The 15,464-nt window shown below is 44.9% G+C and overlaps 1 protein-coding gene across 2 annotated transcripts in view; it reads left to right on the forward strand.

Moving 5' to 3' along the window:
• The first annotated feature begins 361 nt into the window (after positions 1 to 361).
• Positions 362 to 15,464, forward strand: part of CTNND2 (catenin delta 2) — a 1,059,017-nt gene continuing 1,043,914 nt past the window's right edge. The window contains exon 1 of one of the 2 annotated variants that reach the window (XM_006120137.5): positions 362 to 1,316. In XM_006120137.5, coding sequence (XP_006120199.1) covers positions 1,280 to 1,316 — 37 coding nt within the window. In that variant the 5' untranslated portion in view covers positions 362 to 1,279. The remainder of the gene's footprint in view (positions 1,317 to 15,464) is intronic. The other variant, XM_006120139.5, reaches the window with a different exon arrangement.

Consider the following 15,464-nt stretch of genomic DNA (forward strand, 5'->3'; position numbering starts at 1 on the left):
CCGCTAGCAAGGAGTTACATCTACATATCTGTCGTGTTTCCTCAACAGCTGTGCTTGTCTGGAAGGAGACACCTGGAAATTGTTTAAGTGGATTTGCCATCTAAGGATGAGTGTAGCGGGGAAGGAGAGGGAGGCACACAGGAGCAGGGGCTGTAAGCAATCGCTCCATTCTTTGCGTTAGTTGACCTGAAGTTTTCATCAGCTCAGCTAAAGCGGGTGTTGGGGAAGGGAGCAGGTGGCAGCGCAGCCCAGCCCAGCCACGCTTCAGCCGCATCTGCTCTCCCATCGGAGGATAACTCAAGGGCATTTCCCACATTCCCCTCGCTGGTCCATGGGCAGCAACCGTATATGAGCGCGGGCATCCTGCGAGCGCATTGTTCCCTGGCCGGGTGTGTCCTGCTTGTCCACACGCACCTGCGCTATTGACTGGCGCCCACTCCAAAGCCCCCGGCCAGCCTCACGTTGCTGGCCGTGGCTTTGCGTTGCTGCGCTTTCTCCCGAAGCCCCCCTTTCAAACAAAGCGGCGTGCACGCCCTGCCTCGGGGGAACGGCATGGAGGGGCGCGTGGAGAAGGGAGGGAAACGGCCCAGCTTCCGTGCGAGGCTGCAAAGAAGAAGGCGGCGGCAGCAGCAGCAGCGGCAGCACTGAGCCCAGCCTGGCCAAGGAGCCCATCTTCCCCCAGCAGCCCGGCTGCTGGCGCTCTCGGCAAGGCGGCGGCGCGCGCCTGCCCGGGACCCGACGGTGTTCGAACGCTGCCCGGGAGGAGCCTCGCGCCCCCACCTCGCCAGGCGCAGGTGGCGGCGGCGGCGGCGGCGTCTCAGTGAGCGAGAGAGCGAGCGCAGCCGCCCACCCCAGCCCGGCTCCTCAGCCGCGCCAGGCGCGCGCTCCTGCCGGAGAGGGGAGGAGAAGGGAGCGCAGCGGCAGCTGTGCCTGTATCGTCTCCAGCCCCAGTCGGCGGCGGCGGATGTGCCCCGCAGCCGCCGCTGCTGCTGCACCCGAGCGCCGCTGCTGAGCCTGGCAGCGCCGCGGAGAAGAGGGGGGAGGAAAGCCGAGTCTTTGCCTCGCTCGAGCAGGCGGTGGATGTGGAGCCAGCCTCTCCCCTCGCAGCCGCCGCCGCCACCAGGCAGTTGTCCCACGGAGGAGCCCAGCCCCACCGCACAAAGAGAAGGATGCTGCAGCTGGGCAAGGTCAGGACCTTGAATTGAAACCCGGGGGCGCCGCGCGCACCTCCCCCTCTTTGCCCCCACCGGCTTGAGGATTTGCCTTGGATTCGCTGTGTATGCTTGGGAAAAAGCAGGCAGGGTCGACGCCGTTCGGTGAGTGCAATTGCGATCGTAATGGTGCTCGTGCCTTATTTCTTCCGCTGCTGTTAGCAAGCATTGGCTTGTCGTGCCCACATTGCAAAGGCCCCTCTCCTTTCTAGAAGGCAGCTGTGGCTGGCTCTGGAAACATGGCTTGTGCCTTCCGCGGAGAGGTAACAAAGTGTATTTTTCCTCTGCCGCCCCCCCCCCCCCCCCCACACGTTAGTCGCCTGCTTATGTAGGGCATCAGCAATACTCGCTTCCCTGCCACCCCGCAATGATATACTCATTACAGCACTGAAGTCATAAATCTATCCTGGGAGGGGGGAATAGACCCTGCTCTGCCATGTAGTCCTGGGCTGTTGTGGTCCATGCCGTGACTCTGTTCCTTGCAGACCGAAATTGAAATACTTAGTCATACGCCCATGTCCGCTTCTTCGGCTTCTTTCCCACGTTGGAAACCCTGAGAGTCTATATTTAGAGCCATCAAATCGTGAGATTTCAGTGCCGCCAGCCGGGTTCTTGGGCATATGTATGGTGACAATAAGTATGGGCTTTTCTGCTTTGGAACCGATGGCTGTGACACATCCGGCTTTGGGGGGGGGGGGGTCGGTGGGAGGGAGGAAATCGGCGTGTGATGTGCAAGGTGATACTCGGTTGATCTATAATTAATGGCTGAAAGGAAAGATGCTTTTCTTTTCATTTCCTTACTCTTATTCTGGTGTGTGTAGTGTGCTTGCATCGACTGCTTCAAAGGTAGCCTCAACTGAGTCAAGTCACTATAGAGGAGGTGCGGCAGCACCATAGTAGTTGTGTGACAGGGGAAACTGATCTGGCTGGGAATTTTTGGAGGAATAATGCTACGGAAAGATCATTTTTAAAACCGGTCTTAAGTTTTCCCCTGAATATAGGGCTCAGTGGTAGGGATTCAAAACGCGAGAAACAAAACTGAAACGTATGGTTACTCTGGTGTATTTTCTGTTAAATCTTTAAATATTATGACGTGATTTACTCGGGCTTAGGAATTTACTATTGGTCTTAGAGATTAATTTCAACACAGAAACTTTCAGTTGTTTCCTATAAATAGACAGGAGTAGGCTTTATTAAACTGCCAGGTATTCACTCTTCTGAACTGCAACGATTGCATTTGTTTACATAAATCTCAAAACACTGATGTGATTCTTGCTATTGTCAAGAGAAAAAAATATAATTTTAGTTTGTTCCTCATACATCATGTATGTATACTATGCAGAGTCATTCAAAGGTGTTACAAGACACTAGAGGGATTTTCTGTTTTCAAGAAAGAATTGACTTATCCAATACAAACAACTATATAAAAAACATGTAGAACTGTATTTAAACCTACAGAATGTGCCTGTGAGAGACTGAGGGGAAAAACATCTCCTAAATACTCATTTCATACAGTAGAACACTTTAAATGGAAGTCGGGAAAGTTGCCCAGTCTAGGAGGAAGAAAAATTATAGTGATCTACATTCACTACTGAATTTCTCAATTCAGGTAACACACTTAAAACTACTCAGTAAATAGAGCGATTTTACCATAGAGTGAGTTAAGCTTAAACAGGTATGCTGAAGGTATGCCTTATTGGCCTTGACTCTCAAAATTGCTTGAGGGCTTGCACAAATCCTTTTATGTTAGCAGTTTATTTGCAAAAGATTGGGACACCTGTGGCAAATACGCTAAACGTACACATTTTATAAATTCTCAGGTGGTTATTTGAGACCAACACTGTGCAAAGTTTGTGAAACTCTTATTCAGTTGGTAAATGAGTTTATCTTTTCAGAGCTTTGTATGCATACAAGTGTAAATAGGCACGCTGAAGAGAGAATGTCTAGATAATTATTAACAGAACTTGATCACTGGCCTAAAACTGTTATTTGAGGAGCATGATATGTTGAAAACTTCACTATAGAAACCCAAGATCGCATCTTCAGAGACAGTGTTTGCAATCTGTTATATAAGAGAGGCTTTGAGGGGGGATGGGGAGGGAAGGAAATAAGAGTAGTAGACTATGCTGTGCACAAGCCATATGAAATACCCTTTAAAGCTGCTAGTAGTCAGCAAAGAAATCCCTTTATTCCTGAATGGGAGTTGAATGTCTTATTGTGGATTACAAAAGCACAAGGACTCAAAGGAATCTACAGCTACTGTACTTGAGGTCGATAACTTAGCTGACGTTTGTAAGTAGTAGACAACCTCTAATGGGAATAATGAGCTTGCAACTTGTTCTTGAAAAAAAAATATGAACAGTCTAACCTAGGGTACTTTACATGAAGATGAAAGAACTTTGACACAGCTGCACTGAATAAAAATATCAGTTAAATAAGAATTATGCAAACTTGTTTTAATTTGCCCAAATTCGCAGCAATTAACTTGATGCCATTAAATAGGAAAGGTGACTTAAGATGCATGTGTAAAACTAATTTAATTATTTTTAAGTATTAATGGGGCATAGAACAGTTTATTTTAAGGAGTTTTTAATTTTTTTAAATAGGTCTGTAGCTTGACATGTAAATGAAGCAGATAATAGATTCAGCAGAGCTTATGAGTTCAATTTTGCACTAAATTTCATATACGCCTCCTACTTCATGGTTCATTGTGATATGATTTTTACAGCCTATCAGTTACAGAAATTTCAGTTTAGCCTTATTGGGATTTTAAATATGTACATTTCAATTTTGGCAGTATCTATTGCTAGCACTATCAGTAGTAAAGGGGAATTTTTTTGTTCCACATCTCAAAACACATGCATGGGTTCTGATTCGTTTCCTCTTAAGATTATTAGGTCTGAATTATTAAAAAAATAACATAGTATCTGCCCACTACATACATACACTGTTTCTGATACAGAATATTGGAAAATATATCTATTACCTGGATTTCTAAATAAGGTCTTCCAAAACTGACCAGTTTAGGACAGTTATTTTGCCAGCGAACTATTTGCCTAATAAACTTAAAAACCAATGTAATCATGATACTTTTTGAATGTGCATTACTTAATATAATACAGATTTTATTTTTTAAATTATTTTAAATAAGATGGGTCATTAAATATCCATTCTAGAAGAGTTCCATCCCCCTCTGAAGAACTCATAACTCCTTCCAAAACTGACCTGTGCTTTTTAAAACTGAGGAAAGCTCAATCTTGTTTGGTGTTTTTGGAGGAGTTTCAAAGAAAGCCACTACACTCTTCCATCAACAACCTACTTATCTGTAGTACTGCCTTCACAGAAGGGAGCATGCTGGTCTGCTACTCACTTGCTACTCATGTGTAGGTCTGTTCCTCATAGTACCCACTTCTAAAATCAGGGTTCTTCTGAATGAGGCAGTCCTGAGTTCCATATACCTCTCAATCAATTCAGGTCTCTACTTTTGGGATCTAGTGGATAGGACTTTCTCTGCCCTACTCTTCCTATAGGGCCCAGGAAAACCTTCAGTTAGTCTAGAAGATACGTCATTCAGAAATCTGAGAGGCACTCAACAATATACATAAGAGTTTTGCAATCCCTCTGCTCATTCCTTTGAAAGCTGATTGTCCAACAAAAATGATCACTAGAGCAGTGGAGAAGTTTCAAGTTTTTGACGTCTAATTTTCAACACAATACTGCATTTACATTGATAATCAGATAAACATGTTTTTATGCAAAAAATAAATTTTAGTTTATAAATGGCTAGTTCATTATACTAGTTGCTACTTTGAAATGTGTCAACATAATGACTTTATATTAAATATAAAAAGTATTAAATAAGTCCTAAATAGTTTCTGGCAAAGGCATTGCTAATGCATCCTAATGATTACTAATCTGTCTATTTTTGTTTGGAGAACCCAATTATGGTCATAATAGTAATTTCAGCACAGACAGAACATAGGATGATGCAAGCTTTTCTGTCCTCTTCGTTTACTACAGATTTATCAGAGTAGTCTGTAGTTTCTGAAAAATCTTGTTCATAATGAAAAATAGATGGAATTTGCAAGTCCTTATTCTCAGAAGAGCATCCTTCTAGTGTCTTTCTAATAACGTGTGTGTATAGTTATAAACATCTGTTCCATTTCAACAACAAATATACATTTACCATATAATAACCTATTGATTTCTTTTCATCTTCCTGAACATTTGGCAGAATAAGAGTGCATATTTCCTCCCCTTCCCACCTGGCTCTGACAGTATTATATGCTACTGATGGTGCAACCACTAATGTGCAAAATCAAGGATTCTCTCAAGAGGAAATCGACACATGGTTCCTTCCCTTTCTGAAAGGGAGAAGGTCCTCCATGGAAAACCTGTTCTTTTTCCTTCACCAAAGGACCTGTGGCTAAAGAGAAAATTTCTTGTGTAGAGCATAAGTGCTGCTTGGGGGAAGGGGAGAAGAATCCATTCTATGTACAAAAGCATATTATTTTGTTCAGTGACAGATACTATTATTTGTATCAATGTGTATTTCTCATAATCCCATTATATTTTTTTGTTTCATTGTGTAGCTTTAAATGTATTTTAAGGTGAGATTTTCAAATTAGCTTAGTTAGGTATCCATTGAAATTCAGTGGGACTTGGAAACCCAACCCCCTTAAAGCTTTCAAAGGAGCCTATCTAAACAGGCTTAGAACAATTGAGGGCTTAGAACATCTTCTATAAAGTCTTTCAGTTAATTTACTGTCCACTTCCTAAAATATTTTAAACATTTATTTTCCACTACTTTGTTGAAATTGCCATCTAAATTTTTTAGTCTCACTTTCTAACAGTTGAGTGCAACAATTAGTAACATAGGGTGCGTCTACACTAGCTCGTTAGTTCGAGCTAGGTAGGGTAATTAGGGCAAGCGGAGTTGCAAATGAAGCCTGGGATTAAAATGAGGAATGAGGAGTAACGGTAGTTCAAATTAGGATCTTTAATTCAAACTACCTACTCCGTGCCGCGTGTAGCCACGGGCACGTAGTTCGGACTAAGGGGGATTTAAAAATGGCTGTGCCAGGGAACATGCAAATGAAGCCCGGGATATTTAAATCCCGGGCTTCATTTGCAACTCCGCTTGCTCTAATTACCCCACCTCGCTTGAACTAACAAGCTAGTGTAGACGTACCCATACTGTGTTTTGCACCCACAACATATAGGAGAGTGAAGATTTGTAGTTTGAAGTAAGTCAAAGCTCCAGATACTTAAATTATAGGACAAATGATGTCACTGAAAAATGCTCTTCAAATAGAATATTTCTATAGTTTTGGAAACTAGCTAGTTAAAAAATTGAAAATGTATATATTCCATAAATGTTGTAGCAATTATTCCATCTACATAACAGATTCTGACATACACATCACAGGCCACTGAGGCTTAGATTTGCCCAAGTAAGGACTGTAAGATGTGGCCTGTATGTGCAACTTCCATTTCAATATGCAATATTGTGAAAATGCTATGCCAAATTCCATGAAAAATGAAACTCTGCCTTCAGGTGTTTAAGATCCATAAAATAGTGATTCTGAAATATTCAGTAGTCTAAATCACTATGCAGCAGTAAGTTTTTAAATACAGGCAGTCCCCGAGTTACGCGGATCCGACTTATGTCGGATCCGCGGTTACGAACGGGGCTTTTCTCGCCCCGGAGGACGGGAGCGGCGGGAGGCCCAGATGCGCCGTGGTCCGCCGCCCCCATCCTCCGGGGCGAGAAAAGCTGCTCCCCATCTCCCTGGTCTGAAGGGAGACGGGGAGCAAAGCCTTGGAGCACGCCCGCAGCGGGACAGCCCGGGCGCGCTTGAGCTGTCCCCCTGCGGGCGTGCTCCGCGGCTTTGCTCCCCGTCTCCCCGGTCTGACCAGCAGACCAGGGAGATGGGGAGCAAAGCCTCGGAGCACGCCAGCAGTGGGACAGCCGCGGCACGCCTGGACTGCCCCACTGCCTGTGTGCTCTGAGGCTTTGCTCCGCGTCTCCCAGGTCAGCAGACCAGGGAGACGGAGCAAAGCCGTGGAGGACTTGGGCCGTCCCGCCACCCCCATCTCCCTGGTCTGTTGGGGGGGGGGGTGCAGCTAGTGCCCCCCCCCCAGCAGACCAGGCTTTTCTTGCCTACTCCTGGGGTAGAGCAGCTGGGAGCTGCCGGGTTGGTCCCGCAGCGCCGCTCCGGACCAACCCGGCAGCACCCCAGCTGCTCTGCCCCAGGCGTCCTGATTCAGCCGCTGCTGGTCAGTTTCAGCAGCGGCTGAATCAGGATGCCTGGGGCAGAGCAGCTGGTGTGCTGCTGGGTTGCTCCAGTAGCGCCGAGGAGCGGCAGTGCTACTGGAGCAACCCAGTAGCACCCCAGCTGCTCTGCCCCAGGCGTCCCCAAGTCAGCCGCTGCTGAAACTGACCAGCGGCTGACTACAGGAAGCCCGAGGCAGAGTTGCTCTGCCCCACGCTTCCTGGAATCAGCCGCTGATCAGTTTCAGCAGCAGCTGACTTGGGGACGCCTGGGTTTCTTAAGTTGAATCTGTATGTAAGTCAGAACTGGCGTCCAGATTCAGCCGCAGTTGAAACTGATCAGTTTTAGCAGCGACTGACGCCAGTTCCACTTACATACAGATCCAACTTAAGAACAAACCTACAGTCCCTATGTTGTACGTAACCCGGGGACTGCTTGTATAAAAAGCATTCACATTAGTTTAAAAAAAAGTGCCTTCATATTATCTGGTGTGTTTATGAACTACAATGGAGAATTTATAAGCAGATAAATTCTCCATCATAGTTCATAAAAACACCAGATAATGTGAAGGCATTTGAATTTTTTTGGAAACTAACCATCCAGTATCCCAAAAATTCTCTCTTTTTCATACATTGGCTTTGTGTGGTGTCCTAAATCCTGCAGTTCACTTTCTAGTCCATAATATTGTGGTTTTATACTCTTCTCTCCCCAGAACATGTGTATTTGTTACTCTTTGATAAATTTGGTTGCATTTTAGACTAATCCTTACTTTTGCCTGAAGTTTTTTTTTCTCTCTCGTTCTTGTTTGCTTGATACATGGGAAGGGAACAGCCAATTCCAGTATAGTCTTTGGCATGAAAAACTGATTGGTACTAACAATGGGAGGATGGAGACAGGATGATGGCATCTAAGAAGTTACAGGACAAAATAAGGCCTTGGATAATGCAGTAGCGAATTGTAGAGCTCCTTTAAAGAGAGATTGAGGTGCTTGAACTGGATTCTGAAAAGTTAAAAGAGGGTCATGTAGGGTTTTGAGGAAGGGGGATAATGGATAAATTTGGTTAGGTTTTCAGAGATCCTTGGGCACTAACAGATGCAGATAAACCCCTGATGAGGATCTGCGCCATGGTGCCTACACATCTAAATGTATCAGTTTCTGAGAGTTGCCTTTGGGAATCTGTGCCCTACAGGCATCTTAAAAGCAGTTATCCAAGTTAAGTGCCTAATTTCAATGGGCGTTAGGCAATTCTGAAAATGCTACTGGGTGCCCATCACTTTTCTTGCGGCATCTAAATAGCTATGAACATCTGACTGTAAGTGATTTAGAAGCCTAAATCTGATAGAAAATCAATGGGAATTAGGATTTTAAGTCTTGTTTAAATGCATAGCACAAATTCAAACACATTATCCTATAAAATTCAGCTATGTCTTCTGGAGTTTTGACTGAATTTGAGATTCATAAGTACCCATGAAAGATGGTAGAATATGACTTCCCCAATTTTTAAAGCTTTCTGTGTGGATCATCATAGATAGAACTAAGAAAAATATTCTCTCTCTCTCTCTCGACCTATTCATTTTCTGTGCTTTTAAGACTTTATAGGTTGTCACCAGCTATTCTTTGTGTACCCATGTCTAAGATAGTTTGTTTTACATGTCCTGGATTTCATGCACCTCTTGTCTTTAGAAGAGCGAGGTACAGTATTGCACAGTGCACTAAAGGACCTTGATGGGCTGTAACCATGGTTGCTGACAGACTTTGCCAGGACCATAGCTCAGGGCTGGCTCTAGGCCCCCACAAAGGGTGCATGCTGAATATTTCGTGTTTTATCTAGAAGCTGACTCTTTTTTTTTTAACTAACCATACTGAAAGTTTATCTTCCATTAGTTTGTATAGAATACAAAACCTTACTTTAAGAATATTTGTGATGTGTTCAGCTCACCTTACCAGGGTTTTGCCCGGCTTCATAAAAATAAGTTACTGCACATGGTTTTCAACAATATCATTCTGATGAGATTCATCTGTATGAAATATGATTACTTAGCACTTAATGTTAGCTAAAACTCTGCATAAGCATTAATCTCAGAGTGCTCAAACTTCTTAAATCTATAATATGTTCCAGGCTAACTGAGCACTGGCTAGGGAAACCATCTATAAGTCCCTAGGTGCATTCACACAGAGTTTTGTTGCTATTATGAAATTTTCTGAGTGTGCTCAGTTTAATTTAATCTCATGGGTTTAGCTGGAACTGTGTCTTTACATGTATGTGTAATTATATAATATAAAACTGAAGTATTGATACAGGTTGAACTTCTCTGGTTCAGCAACATCCATGGTCTGGCGTGATTTTTAGTTAGCTGGTTGCCCACTTATCATGGGTGTAGCCAGGTTACACAGTCCATAACATTTGTTTACAGCCACTAGTTCTGGCTTTTGGTGTTGTGGTGGTTAGCTCTAAATTGCCCCAAATGTCTTCCAAGAGCCCAAAGTCTCAGAGGGGTAGCCCTATGTTAGTCTGTAGCTTTTTTTTAAGGGTAGTCCTGTAGCACCTTAGAAACTAATATATAAAATTGTGAGCAGATATGTAATCATAAGCACCCCAGGAGTGGGTGTTGCTCAGAAAAGCTCATGATTCTATCTGTCTGTCTCTCTATATCAGTCTAAGGTTATGTCTACACTACCAGGTTATTTCAAAATAACTCCCAAAATAAATATTTAGAAATAAGCTTATTTCTCCTCACAAGCAGGAGTTATTTTTGATATAACAGGCTTTGTAGTGTGAATGCTCATCTTGTTGCTTTCGAATAAGGGCCAGCGTAGACCTGCCCTGTAAGTGCTACAGGGCAACTTGCCAGTCAAAAGGCCATCTTACTGACAAGGTGAGAGAGAATTTAAATGCAGAGCTGTAGTGAGGGTAGCTGCCAGGACCCAGTGTGAGCTGGGACCTACCAGTTTGCCTAGAGTTGCTAGATGTCTGGTATTGTACCGGACAGTTCAATATTTTCACCTTCTGTCCAGTAAAAAAAAATTCAGAAAATACCAGACACCTAAAATGTCCAGTACTTTTGGATTTTTTTTTTCTTGGCCAGGAGGCGAAAATCCTGGCTGTCCAGCTCAATATGGAGGCAGCCTGGCAACCCTAGTACTTACTGGGTTCTGCAAGGGAGCTGTCCAGCCTCTCACAGGGAGGCAAGATGGCAGGCAGCTGCCAGCAGCCTGTTAGGGCCAAAAAGCCTCACCACACAATTTTTAAAGAGGCCATGCTGTTTTTTTTTTTCCAGTATTTTTTCTGAAACCATCTGGCAACCCTAATATGTGCCTGCCTGATGGCTCTCAAAATACATCAAATGCAGAGCCATGGGGGACCTACTTACTATAGTATCTATCTGGAAACATATTCTGAGGGGCAAGAAAAACTTTTATATTCCCCTCTATTCTCATTTAGCAAGTTCCTACCTCACTAAATTGAGGGAGGAGCTGGTAGTGGTACTCTAGGATTTGCCCATAAAATAACTCTCATGTTTGGAGCTTATTATAGTGAGACACTGGTCATTACTGTCATGTACTCTCTGAGCCTCTTGGGCTTTTCCCTCAATATAGCTTGAAAATTTTCCTGGGCTGAGCTAGGCTCCTTGGTATTTTCTCCTTTGTAATTGGGGTGGAGGAAGTGGTGGTCGCTTTAAAAAAAAATGAAATGGGTGTTATCTGGAGAACAACTGAACATTGTCTGATTATGATGAAAGAAGGACAGGAGACCTTTTGATTTGGGTTTAATCAGGCCATAACTTTATTAGATGTCTGGACCAACCCAGCAAATAAAATGTATAGAGCAAGTAGTCCCCTTCCTCCCCCCCTTGCTTTCTCCCATAATTAACTGGGGCAGGGTGCTTTTACCTGCTCTCCCTCACCCTTTCCACTCATGTTCTTCCAGCAGATCCATTGTCAGGACCTTACAATCCTCAGTGGGGGGGGGGGGGGGGGAGAGGGCGGTGGGGATTCATCCAGTTCCTCCCCTCTTGTGGGAGGGATAAAGTGGACTATAATGATGGGTGGGGAAGTTGGCTCTCTACTGTACCAATCATAGGAGTCCCCAGCCGTTGCTGCCCCCCACCTCTCCCTGCTTGCTCAATTACTGAGCACATCTCCTCAATTCCTTTCCCCAAGCCATTTACCTATTACTAGATGCCACCTTTTATGGAGTACCTGCACTGAACATCCACTAAATGCTTCAATAATAAGTTGTGACATATGGCCTACTACCCATCATGCTCTGCATGAAGAGGTTCCACCTGAACCTTCTGTAAGTCAAGTAGAGTTAGGGTTTTCTCAACTAAGCAATATGATAAGGGGGAAAACATTTCTTCCCAGCTTCCCTCAGCAGGGCAGCTAGTATAATGCCCACAGCAGATCTATGCAATAACCTGATATATTTATCACTTGAACAGGGAGGAAGGGTAGGAGCTACCTACCTTGGTTTTTATGTGAAAGGGAGGTGCAGGCTGATCTTTTGAAACCTTTCATTCCTATGTGACTTAGTCATCCACCACGCTGATCCCTTTTCCAGCAATTTTACATCTCTTCTCTTCCCTCCTCCTTTCCCCTCCCCCAACCATCAAGTATCATTCTCTTCTCTCAGCCAGCTAGCCAAATAACCTCCTGCTCAAGATGCAAGGTGGTGAGCTTCAGAGAGATGCTAGTACCTCCTACTGCTATGTACTGGCTCAACGGAAGCCTTCCGTAGATAAAAGAAAAGCAAAAATTTGATTTTTGTTCTTGTTCCTACATATTGTATTTATAAAACTCATACATGAAATAATGATAAAATATTAGCTACGATAATGAGTCCTAACTGAATAATACTACCTGGCATTGCTTTCAATAAGGATGCACCATAATTTGTCTCCAACGTTAATTTTTAACAGTTCAAGTATGTGTGTACAAGATCACATTTTCTTTATTTCTTTGCTATAAAGGGAAATTACCTATTTTGTCTCCCATTGGGATTCCCTTGCTGTTGGAGAGTCCCCTGGAGGCATAGCCAGCTTCTGCAAGTTTCTACCTAACAGGCAGTGCAGAGGACATGTAGGATACCAGAGGCTAAATAAATAAATAAATGGGGGAGGGTGTTTTCTCCTGATGACTTTGTCCAATTTTATCTTGTATTACTTGCCTTATTGAATTATAATTAACTGGCAACGAAAGTCCCTTTTGGAATACAGTAAAATTTAGCTTCTGTTTATAATTCTGTTTCCCTGAAACAAACACTCTATTAAATAAAATAATAGCTTCTAGAGAACCTGGAAGAAATGCAGTAGTTTTGTTGAACAATTATATGCTATGCCAAATATGTTATTAACATTAATCTGTATGTGCATTTTTAAAGTATTTGTTTTCAAGGCAGGAAGCATGAGGTTGTATTTGGCAGAGATGTGACTTGGCCCTTTATTCATTTAAACTATTACTGTTTGGACCATAAATGGAGATCATTGGGGAAATAGGTATAATTATGCAAACCAAATAAATATGGGTGTTTAACACTTGTGCACACAATTAAGGAGTGTGTGAATTCTCCATATATAAAGGTGAGTCAGAAAACAAGGCTCTATTGACTGGAATGCTCAGGTTACCAGTGCTCTAACTATGTGAGGGGCACCTCTAAAGCGGTCAGACCTTACAGTGGAATTTGTTCAGGAGCCAGAGGCACAACAGAACATCCTCTGCTTTACAATCAGTATGTTATAATGGCAATCCATGGAATTTTGTGGTGCTGTAAATGGCAAACAAGGGGGGGTGGGGAGGGAGTAGCCAGTTGAATGGCTAAGAAAGATACTAATTCAATCTTTTAACTTCCTGATTTATACTGAATGATATCCTAATTTGAATACCTGTGTTGACAATGTATGCTTCTAAAGCAGGGGTGAGCAAGATATCTCTTGCAGGCCGGATTCAGCCTGCCAAGCCACCGGATCTGTCCTGCGGACGCCCCTTTTAGGGTCCCCAGGGGGGAGGGGAAGGCTTCAAGTGATCTCCGTGCCCCCAGCCCAATCCTCAGCTGCTATTGTCCAGAAACAGCCAGTGGAAGCTGAGAGATGGGCTGGGGTGTGGTGCAAGCCTCTCTGCCCCGAATTGAGAGCTATGTGGAGGGAGCAGGCAAAGCCCTGAGCTGGAAAAAAGTGGCAGCCATGTTTATACAAATGAAGTGGGGAAAATTTAAATCCCCTGCTTCATTTGCAATTCCAACTTGTCTCATCTGCATCCCTTTTCCGGAAAAGGGGTACAGTGTAGACACAGCCAAGGTGTTCTTGTACTGTTTATAGTCCATAGTCATAGAATCATAGAACACTAGAACTTGAAGGGACCTCGAGAGATCATCAAGTCCAGTCTCCTGCCCTCATGGCAGGACCAAGCATAGTCTATAAAATCTCTGATAGATATGGGTATGTCTACATTACAAAGTTAATTCGAACTAACGGATGTTAGTTCGAATTAACTTTGATAGGCGCTACACACGCGCTCCGCTAGTTCGAACTTAATTCGAACTAGCGGAGCGCTTAGTTCAAATTAGGTAAACCTCATTCTACGAGGACTAAGCCTAGTTCGAACTTACTAGTTCGAATTGAGGGGTGTGTAGCCCCTTAATTTGAACTAGTGGGAGGCTAGCCCTCCCCAGCTTTCCCTGGTGGCCACTCTGGCCAACTCCAGGGAAACTCGTCTGCCCCCCTCCCGGCCCCGGACCCCTTAAAGGGGCATGGGCTGGCTACGATGCCCGTGCCAGGTGCAAGCCTGCCAGCACCCAGCCAGCAGACCCTGCACCTGGCATGGATCGAGCCAGCCACCCGATGCCCCCCAGCCCTCCCCCTCTTCCCGGGACCAGGCTGGCGGCTCCCGGGAGCTTGCCCGGGACCGCAAGAGGCAGGCACCCGCCTGGTCTAGTGCAGACATCGTGGACTTCATCCACGACCTCCACACTAGGCATAGGAAAGTGGCTGTCTAGGGCAGGAGAGCTGCCAGCCTGGCCACCCAGGAGCAGGTGTGCATGAAAATCAAGGTGGTCCACTGAGACCCCCGACCCTGAGCCCTGAGCTTACAATGGCCGTCCTGGGTCAGACCAAAGGTCCATCTAGCCCAGTAGCCTGTCTGCCAACAGCGGCCAACCCTAGGGACCCTGAAGGGGATGGACCGAAGACAGTGACCAAGCCATTTGTCTCGTGCCATCCGTCTCCAGCCTTCCACAAACTTTGGGCAGGGACACCGTTCCTACCCCTGGCTAATACCACTCCATGGACCCAACCTCCATGACTTGATCTCACTTCTCTTTAAACTCTGTTCTAGTTCTAGCCATCACAGCCTCCTGCAGCAAGGAGTTCCACAGGTTGACTCTTTGCTTTGTGAAGAACAACTTTCTGTTACTAGTTTGAAGCCTGTTACCCATTCCTTTCCTTTGGTGTCCTCTAGTCCTTCTATTATGGGAACTAATGAAGAACTTTTCTGTATGCACCCTCTCCACCCCACTCGTGCTTTTATAGACCTCTATCATATCCCCCCTCCATCTCCTCTTTTCTAAGCTGAAAAGTCCCAGTCTGTTTAGCCTTTCTTCATATGGGACCTGTTCCAAACCCCTCATCATTGTAGTTGCCCTCCCCTCTCCCACCCTCTTTCTTCCCCTCTCCCACCTCCTTTTCCCAGTCTCCTCCAGTTTTGTTCAATAAAGAGAGATTCTATTTTTGACCACACGTTTTCTTTATTTTGTACATCAGGAAGGGGGGCTAGGGAAGGGTAAGTAGAAGGAGGTGAGGGAGGAATGGGGTACGTGCCCCCGATGGGGAGGACTGGGCTGACTCTGCGAGCTTCTGGGGGTGGAAGCTCTCCTGCAGCCCCCCAATTGCCCCCTCTCCCCAGATGGCAGCCTGCGGCAAGTGCAGCCGGGCTGATGGCCTAGTGGTGTGATGTGCCCAGTGTGGGTACTCCGGGCAATCCAAG

This window comes from Pelodiscus sinensis, chromosome 2 (genome assembly GCF_052426305.1).
Source record: "Pelodiscus sinensis isolate ZL-2025 chromosome 2, ASM5242630v1, whole genome shotgun sequence".
NCBI classification, from domain to species: domain Eukaryota; kingdom Metazoa; phylum Chordata; order Testudines; family Trionychidae; genus Pelodiscus; species Pelodiscus sinensis.